The sequence below is a fragment of the Impatiens glandulifera genome, chromosome 9, assembly GCF_907164915.1.
Source record: "Impatiens glandulifera chromosome 9, dImpGla2.1, whole genome shotgun sequence".
NCBI lineage: Eukaryota > Viridiplantae > Streptophyta > Magnoliopsida > Ericales > Balsaminaceae > Impatiens > Impatiens glandulifera.
In genome coordinates, this window is record NC_061870.1 from 29,821,198 (window position 1) to 29,830,008 (window position 8,811).

Sequence of the window (8,811 nt, forward strand, 5' to 3'; positions counted from 1 at the left end):
TAGAACAAAATATTTAGTTACAAAAATAATCTTAATAAAATAAGATAATTCTGAACATTTATTCTACTAATAATAAAATTAGTCATAAACTTTATAATATAAAAGAGTGCGATCAAACTTTTTTTTTTTTAACTGTTGACGGTTCCTTCTGGACGGGTTAGATCTGCCTAATTTATTTTTGATAAAAGTATTTAAAAATATTATTATCATAATAATAGATTATGCAAAAATAAGAAAGTTAAAAGTAGTAAACAAACAATCCTTTATATCCATGCTTTCCTCTTCTTCTTCATCTTCTTCCTTCATTCGTCTTCTCCCACTAGAACCGGAAAATTAGACTTGAAGCAGAAGGGGTGTGACTTGTGTGAGTGCGTGAGGACCGTATTTCTCTCTCTCTATCTATCTTCGTTAGAACTGTGTCTACTCGGAATGAAATCGTCATTAGGAAAGCTGAGGAAATTTGCTCTTAACAGGAGTGATGACAAGGACAAGAAAGAGCCTCAACGCATGTTGCGTTTGGATGAACTCGATCAAGCTTCTCAGGTCGCCATTCGATTGTTTTTCTTCTTTTTTCTTTTTATTTACGTTTGGATCTCTTTGATGGAAGTAGATAAGCATAGTTACATCCACTTAGGGTTTTACAGTCGGTTTCTAAACTGCGAGATCACGGTTATGCTTGCTTGCTTGCTTGTATATTCCTTTTTCTTTTTATTCTGGAAGTAGTTTAGGCTTCGACGAGGTACAAATCTTCTTAAAATGTATCCGGTATTCATAATTTGAATTTGGAAGAAATATCATTAGCTAATTTCGGCTCCACTGGTTCTGATGATATATTTATGGCTGCAATCGGAAAATATTGGATATAATTTGGATTCTAATTGATTGTTGTTCATCCATTAAGTCATATTAATGAATCTCTTCACTGATTTCGTGATCCTATTGGATGACTTTTCATGCCGTTTCCTCTCATTAAGACCACAGGTCCTAATTCATCCTCTCCTCATTGTTTTGTACCATAGAAGTGCTAAAGAGCAGTCATATATCAATGAGTGGATACATTGTTCACTGTAACTTCAGCATCTTGGTGCTAATACATAAACTATTACCATATTTCATGGATTTTTTTGTGCTTGTGCTTTCCTTTGGTATCTGGTCCCTGAAAAGTTGCCTTTTGTTGTACCAGGATATGCAAGACATGAGAAATTGCCATGACAACTTACTTTCTGCAGCTGCTGCAGCCACAAATAGTGCATATGGTACTTATTGCACTTAAATGCTATCTGTAATTCTACGTTATGATTTTTTTATAGACTCGAACTCATGATCATGAGTACATGAGTTTCTGCGCTCTACCCCTTAGATTCGAGTCTTTGCGTTATGTTACAAACCATATTTCGTGAAGATAGAATATGTGCATGCATGTCAAACCATTCAATGGCTGTCCTGCAGAGTTAATCTTAATACTACTAGTAAATCCAATTATTTAAATAAGAGGCTTCTCTTGATGATATAAATGGCAGAAATATTTTTATTGATGAACTATTTGAATTTTTTTATTTCAGAACTTTCAGAGTCATTGCAAGACATTGGTGCCTGTTTTGTGGAGAAAGCTGCATTGGATAATGACGATGAAAGCTGTACGATGCCATTCTGTACTCCTTACTAGACTCTTTTTCTCTACTTGTTGTTACTAATATGTATCATTCTTTTTTTATAATCCTTGATTTTTGTGTCAAATTTCACAAAATTTTTGTTGACTATTTTACTTTTTGACGTGACTATTTAGTAGATTGCCTAGGAATACCTGTTAATTCATGAATCCCCTGTAGTTTAATGGATGGAAGAAAAGCTGTTTTTTGCTCTGTGTGCCTGCAGATAAACTATTATCTATGCTGGGAGAAGTTCAGTTTGACCTTCAGAAACTTTTTGATACATATGTGAGTATTTTATCACTTTCGCTTTTCCATATCAGTTCATGGATCCAATTCAGCTTGATGGATGTTCCTTTCTCCATTTTAGCGCTGTCATATACTCATGACAATCACAACCCCGTCAGAGCGTCTATTGAAAGATCTTCGAACAGTGGAGGTTAGTAAGTAAGAATATTATTCTTGAAAAGCTATTGTTTTCTAGATTGATCATCAATTTCTTACTTTATGAGTTAATCCTGTCAATATTTATTTATTTTTTGGAAAAAAAGAGAATCATCATTACCATCACAGTGAAACGTGCGTTCTCTTTGGGTAACAAAACCAGATAAGTACAAGTCATCCTAATGGTTATCATAAGTTACACAGAAAAGAGAAAAAACAATTAAAGAAAAAAATTACTCAAATCCTTGATGAGTGGAAAAAGCTTCTTTGTCTTCACAATGATCCATCACTCATCCATGTGAATACGAGTTTCCTAGCGGGCTAGTACGAACACTCGTTTCTCGATTTCCCTTTTCTTCTATCATAGTTGACTACGCTATGCAACCTGTGCTTTTCTGTCTCAAGGATTGATTTAACAATTATCAATTTCTTCCCATCCTAAATTTGCTAATGCTCAACTTTTCGACTAGGTTGTAGCCAATTATTTGTTTTAGAACATAGATTGTTGTTAGCTTGACTACTCTACTATGACCTTATCATGGAATCACTCAATGGACAATCAATTGTTTGTTATTTCAGGATATGAGACTACAATGCGATGAGAAAAGGTACAGATCCTAAGTCTCCTAATATGCAGCATAGTGATATTTGTCAAATGAAAAATGGGTTCTGTCAGAGCTGCAGATATCTGTATTTGTTGCACTTTCCTGCTCAATTGTGCTATTTTCTTTAACAAAATGTATTTTGAGGCAGTTATTGGTAGCTTTTCTGGACATGATCCAGATCAATTTTGCATTTCATGAATGTTGGCACCTGTGACATCCTGCTCTTTATTATATTTAATGACTGCTCTGTAACATGTGATCCCTTGATTCACATGAGCTGCACCTGGTAGAATCAGTAGGACATCAATATTGGTGTGTTCAGAGTTAATATTTGAAGAAACTTAAAGTCATTTGAAAGAATTGTCATAAAGGTAGGTGTAGAAGCAAGCCAATGTTAAAGAACCAATGAAATCTAGAAAATGGGTGAAAGAACTAGGAAATTGAGGCACATTTCTTTAGCACTGAGCTCAGGATTGGATTGCTGTACGCAGTACAAAACTGAGGGTTATATGGCAAGCCACTAAGCGATTGTTTCTTAGCATTTCTTCATTCTATGTTTGATGATTTTTAGTTCATAGAAAAAAGATGGCTCTACACTTGAGCAGCTTATTTTTTTTCTTTAGCACCATATACACTTCTGGATTGCCTTAGGAACCTAATTCAAACTAAGAGGGTCATCTTAGATATTTGCGAACTATATGGTGAATCATTATGTTCTAATTCAGTACTGATTGCTGTAAGATGTTTGCACAAACCTATAACAATTGAGCTTAAGCTCTTAAACTGTTTCCTTTATTAGACTATAGTGTAACCCTGCCATTAAGGGATTTGAATTTGACCTTCATAGCAAATATCAGTTGAGTATATTCATTTGGTTTGTTTGATTGGTATTATTATCATCTATTGTTGATTTAATCCCCAGAGAAATATATGAACATATTGCGGCTCAATACCAAGACATAGGGAAGTCAAGAGGTGGAAAAGGGGAAAGTTTATATTCACAACAATTACAAGCTGCTAAGGATGAGTATATTGATGTGGCATCCCTTTGTATCTTTCGGTTGAAATCTTTGAAGCAAGGGCAATGGCACAGTCTGTTAACGCAAGCTACTCGTCATCATGCTGCTCAGGTGAACATTTTATTGGTTAATAGAAATAAGTTCCCTTTTCTTCTTCCAAGTCTAATTTTAGGTTATTTTCCATTCTGATTGAGAATAGATGAACTTCTTTAGAAAGGGGCTTAAATCACTGGAAGTCATTGAGCCACTTTTAGAAAAGGTCACAAAAATGCAACACATAGACTATCAACTTGATGGGCTTGAAGATGGAGGAAATGGGGCGGATGCACATGTTAATAAGCCATCATTTGATACCATTTCTGGAATAAGAAATTTTATGGAAGTAAGTCTTATCCTAAAAATAGGCTCTGAACTGTTTTTTTATTCATAAAATGTTTAGGCAAACTTCTCCTATACACACAACTGGTGCACTATAAATAGCTTATCTATGTCGTGTATAAGTCTAACTTTTGCTTCAGTTGTACCCTTGACATTTTTGCTTTTACTTTTAAATGTTCATCATGATCGACCATCTGGCTTGATTTCTTAGGAATCTATTTTCTCCATCAACTAAGAAGTTTGCCTTAAATTTGATTTCTTGGGAAAGGACCTTTAGTGTTTTATCTAAACCAAAGTGTTTTATCTAGACCTCATCTGAATGTTTTTCTTTCTTATATTATGTACTTCGCAGTAACTAATCACTTGCACCACCACAATTGAATTAAATGTATCATTCACATCCTTAAGTTTTAGTATTTGAGAACTATGAGATAAAAAATTACTGACTTGATTGTGGTACACTTGAGAAGCGTATGGCTTCATGTATAAATATTTCTGAATAGTTGAATCGGCCAATAATGTAGATCCTCTAAATGTGTTTAAATAATTTATTTGCTTTTCTAAATATTTTTTATATTCCAAATTCTTGTTTCTCTAGGTATTTTTCTTGTTTATATAGATATCACATTTTGTTTTTATTCAGAATTTAACTTGTGCACATTTGTAAACCTTGGATAACAGCCTTGCAAGCTGGAATCTTGGCCAAGCAGAAGCAGCTATTCTGCACCAATATTTCCAGAGAAAAAACTTAATACAGGAGACAAGATCAGAGACTTTCCGCATGTACCTGCAAGGAAATCTCATTCATATGTATTACCTACACCCGATGATGCAAAAAGTATGAATTCAGCTAGAGGAAATAGCTCAGTTCCAAAATCTAGGCCAGTGAACCTTAGCGGAAGCTCCCAATCTCTATGGCATTCATCCCCATTACAACTACAACCTCAAACAAAAGACAAAGATTTCATAGATCTTAATCCTTTAGGTTTTGCTAACTCTGCATCCAAACTTAAAGAAAGTAGTAGTGCAGTTCCAACACAACAACATTCCAAGAGGCAAGCCTTTTCTGGTCCAATTTCAAATAAAGCCTCAGGTACAAAGGCCCATGTAGTATCAGTCAGTGGCCCAATTTCTAATACTGAACATCCCCAAAAAGCTTCTTCACCTAAAAGAAGTGAGCTCCATGAACTTCCAAGGCCTCCTGGTAATAATCCAGTGGGAGCCCCTAAGCCAGTAGCTTCTTCCTCAAGTGTGTATTCTTCGGGTCCAATAAATAGAACTCATGTTGCCACTTTCAGTAATCCAACCCGTCTGCCAACTCCTCCAGCTGTTCAACGAAGCTTCTCTATACCCTCCATCAATCAGAGGGCTACGGCAATACATATGGCCAAACTATTGGAATCTCCTCAACTTTCTGAAAATGCCGAGGAAGTAAATTCTCCTCCGCTGACTCCTATATCTCTTTCAAATATCAAGCCATTATCAACTGTACCAGAAGTAGATTTTCAATCGAACGAGCTCAGAAGTAAGTGAACTCTCTCTCTAATTATTTAATTTGTCCACAACCATGCACCATGATTGGAAACATATAAATTTGGTATAATCATGTTATTGTGATAAGAGGTTATTTTGATTATTTTCAAATAACCTCTCATCAAACAAGGCCTTGGTGTTTCTTAGGCTTACATTAACATGATTATACCAAAACTTAATGGTTTCATTTCAATTGTTCTAGTCATATATATATATATATATACATATGTGTCTTCATCAAAATTTGCTCAGCCCCCATGATTTTACTAGGCTCATGTAGATCATGAAATCTGATTTATTAAGCTTAGCCCCCATGCTTATCTCCGAACGATATGATGCTTGCAGGTCGTTAGCTGGTTTGATGGCTTTTCTCTTATCCTGTAAAACAAGAGATTTGATGCATTGGTCAAATGTTTTGCTAGTCAGGTCACACAGCTCCCCAAATTTTGTTTCTCATGCATTTGGCTTCAACTGAGGAATTTCACATGAATTTGTAATCCCCAAAAGGTTGATAGTAACTTATCAATTAATTTTATGCCTTCTATTAGTGTCTGCGGGTTGACATTAATTGGAGAAAAAAGGAAAAAAATACGGTTTGATAGGTTTGAGAAGAAACGTGGAGCAGCAGACACTGCAAGCAGATGAATGATCAAACACTCGATGAGGACGGTATGGTTTATTTTCTCTTTATCCTATATTTTGTTATAGAAAAATCTATTTTTTTTGTCTTTTTTCTTAGAACTATGTTGTGTTCTGATTATTCAGAAATAGTTTGCGTCAACATGTAAAGGCAGTTTATATTTTTATATATTATCTGGGTGGAACATATCCATAAAGTTTGAAGAGTTTTGTTTTGGTTGAGTGACAATCATCATAATGGGATGATGATGAGTCTAGTAGTAGAATGTTACTTTAAATAAATAAATTAATTTAAATGGCTTAACTTTAAATAAAATGACTTATTCCATTAGGGGAATTTCAGGGTCACCATTTATATATATATACATATATTATGAAAAATATTATATGTTGTATTACAACAAAACACAAAGAATAATAGTTGTATTAATATTCATTAAAATTAAAAATCATGCTATAATTTGATACCCAAAAATGATTTAGATCACAATTGACAAATACAATATTATGCTAAACAATTATTTTAAAGATTTTAAAATGGAACGTTTTTTGAATGGAACATTTTAGAAAAATAGCAAAGCTCCACCTACTTGGGAATCAATACTATCCTAGGGTGGGTATTTTGAAAGTGCAAAAATATTGAATACACTACAAACCGGTTTGTTGTGTCATCTATGGACACGAGTTTGTGCTATGATACACTACAACAAAATCTCTATGAAAAACACTTCAAGTGCAGCTCTTTTCATCAAGCAAACAGGTTTTCACAAATCGTCCTTTTACCCGTTTTCTAGTGTCGGCCCTTGCTTTTCTGGACTCATATCGGACATATTTGTCAAACCTGTGAAACAAAAAGACCATAGAAGTTTAGGTAAAAACTGAAAGATGAAAAAAACAACAAAAGGAAGATCATTAATTAATTACCTTCTTGCTTTCTTCTTCTCCATATACCTCAACAAGGCATTCCCTTTGTTCTGAGCCACCAATTCAACTTGATGTTCCTTAAACTGGAAACTCTCACGGCTACTAACTATTTCCGTAAACTTACTGTTCTGCGCTTTTGTTGCGGTTACATCCATACCCTGAAAAACAAAAACAAAGAATCATCTCTTCTTTAGCATACATCCTTTTGACAGTTTATCAGGCATGTTAAATGACTTACGTTTACCAAAGGTGAATTTAAATATTGTGAAAAACAATTCATCTCATATGCATCACCAAAACTATCTGGTGTTGTCAAAGGACTTTCTTTCATGGTGTTATTACTATAGTTCATGGTAAAACCAAAACCATTTGGATCACATCCAACTTCTGTATCTCCAGCTTGATCGCAACTCATTGATCTTCCTGAACAAAAATCCCAAATCTGCAAAGGTAACAATGACAACTCGATATCATCTTAAGATAAGAGTAAAACATCAATGAATAGAACAGAACAATAATCTTAATCCCGAACCTGCGCTTTCGCTATACCATCACTTCCCCTTGCCTCAACAACAGGATCATTGAACATTAGTAATGAAGTAAATGGTGTTTCTTGCAGCACCATTTCCTCTTCATCTACTACATTGATAGAATCCAGCTCAACATGTCCTAGCTCAGCCACATCTCCTTCCAATCTCACCATTTCCCTTTTAGCTAAATCAACCAACTGTTTAAATACCACACTCTTGTATCTCCCGCAACTTGTGTTATCCAAGTTCTGCATCATTGGAATCTCAAAGCAAGGAACGCTTTGAGAAGAACTTGCGCCATGGTTGTGCTCACTTTTGAACATCAAATCATGAAAGTTTGTTACCTTAGAATCTCTAGATTGACAAGAACTCTTATCTGTTAAAATCTTATGATTAAGAACAAATCCCCAAACTGAAGCAAGTTCAGTTACTGAAGGACAACCAGAGAATCCATGGATACTTACTCGATTGTGAAGAGAGGCAACCGATGTGTTTCCATGAGCATCTGAATCGCATTCGTTACATAACACAAGATTGTCAGTGGTGCATCGGATGGTAACTGAATCAGATCTGCAGTTATCACATATTTGAGATCGGACGTGCTTAAGAGAAAGCGCGTTTGCCGAGTGAACTTGTTGATCGCAGAACAAACATAGCTTGGCGGAATCCGCACGGCAATAGAGAACTGCCGTTCTCTCATCGCAGAAATCACAATGAGGAGAGATTTCAGACATGTTCATCATGGAAGATATTTTTCAGCTTTGACAATTGAAATGGAAGCGAATATAGAGAGAGAAAGGATATGCACGAGAAAATATCTGCACTTTTTGCTTAGCTGGCATCGAAAACAGATATTTTTTTATTTTACTTTACTTTACTTGACATTAGCTGGGACCACCGTATTGGCTACTGGGATTTTTATTTTTATATTTTTAATTAACCCTTAATTTATTTTTGCTTATTTAAATAATTTTAAAAAAATGAAAGAAAATAATAAATATTGTTCTGAAATGAAATATTTTATTAAACTTCACATTTTGAGAAATGGTGATTATATATAAAGGGTATAATGGTTGGTCCAGTTTTTAGT

General features: G+C 34.7%; 2 protein-coding genes across 4 annotated transcripts; one reads left to right on the forward strand and one right to left on the reverse strand.

The window, feature by feature from the left end:
• Positions 1 to 277: 277 nt before the first annotated feature.
• LOC124914338 (uncharacterized protein At2g33490-like) lies at positions 278 to 6,473 on the forward strand. 3 transcript variants are annotated; one of them, XM_047454863.1, is made up of 11 exons: positions 278 to 368; positions 474 to 543; positions 1,184 to 1,256; positions 1,563 to 1,637; positions 1,876 to 1,937; positions 2,020 to 2,088; positions 2,673 to 2,701; positions 3,621 to 3,828; positions 3,917 to 4,099; positions 4,777 to 5,620; positions 5,974 to 6,473. In XM_047454863.1, the coding sequence occupies exons 2-11, from the start codon at positions 508 to 510 to the stop codon at positions 5,979 to 5,981; spliced, it is 1,587 nt and encodes a 528-aa protein (XP_047310819.1). In that variant the 5' UTR covers positions 278 to 368; positions 474 to 507; the 3' UTR covers positions 5,982 to 6,473. The 3 variants fall into 3 exon arrangements, with proteins under 3 accessions (XP_047310819.1, XP_047310816.1, XP_047310818.1); XM_047454862.1 differs by having other exon boundaries at positions 317 to 364; XM_047454860.1 differs by having other exon boundaries at positions 296 to 543.
• Positions 6,474 to 6,724: 251 nt separating this feature from the next.
• On the reverse strand, positions 6,725 to 8,515 carry LOC124916179 (zinc finger protein CONSTANS-LIKE 14). Its single transcript, XM_047456908.1, has 4 exons — positions 7,724 to 8,515; positions 7,391 to 7,633; positions 7,192 to 7,349; positions 6,725 to 7,108 (listed from the first exon to the last, which is right to left on the reverse strand). The coding sequence occupies exons 1-4, from the start codon at positions 8,462 to 8,464 to the stop codon at positions 6,997 to 6,999; spliced, it is 1,254 nt and encodes a 417-aa protein (XP_047312864.1). The 5' UTR covers positions 8,465 to 8,515; the 3' UTR covers positions 6,725 to 6,996.
• Positions 8,516 to 8,811: the final 296 nt, after the last annotated feature.

Excerpts from the sequence above, each read along its gene's own strand:
- LOC124914338 (XM_047454860.1), top strand. The coding sequence starts at position 430 with ATGAAATCGTCATTAGGAAAGCTGAGGAAATTTGCTCTTAACAGGAGT. Across the intron at positions 544-1,183 it reads AACTCGATCAAGCTTCTCAG|GATATGCAAGACATGAGAAA; the intron begins GTCGCCATTCGA and ends TTGTTGTACCAG. Across the intron at positions 2,702-3,620 it reads CTACAATGCGATGAGAAAAG|AGAAATATATGAACATATTG; the intron begins GTACAGATCCTA and ends TTTAATCCCCAG.
- LOC124916179 (XM_047456908.1), bottom strand. The coding sequence starts at position 8,464 with ATGATGAACATGTCTGAAATCTCTCCTCATTGTGATTTCTGCGATGAG. Across the intron at positions 7,634-7,723 it reads ATGGTATAGCGAAAGCGCAG|ATTTGGGATTTTTGTTCAGG; the intron begins GTTCGGGATTAA and ends TTACCTTTGCAG. Across the intron at positions 7,109-7,191 it reads GAGAAGAAGAAAGCAAGAAG|GTTTGACAAATATGTCCGAT; the intron begins GTAATTAATTAA and ends TTTGTTTCACAG.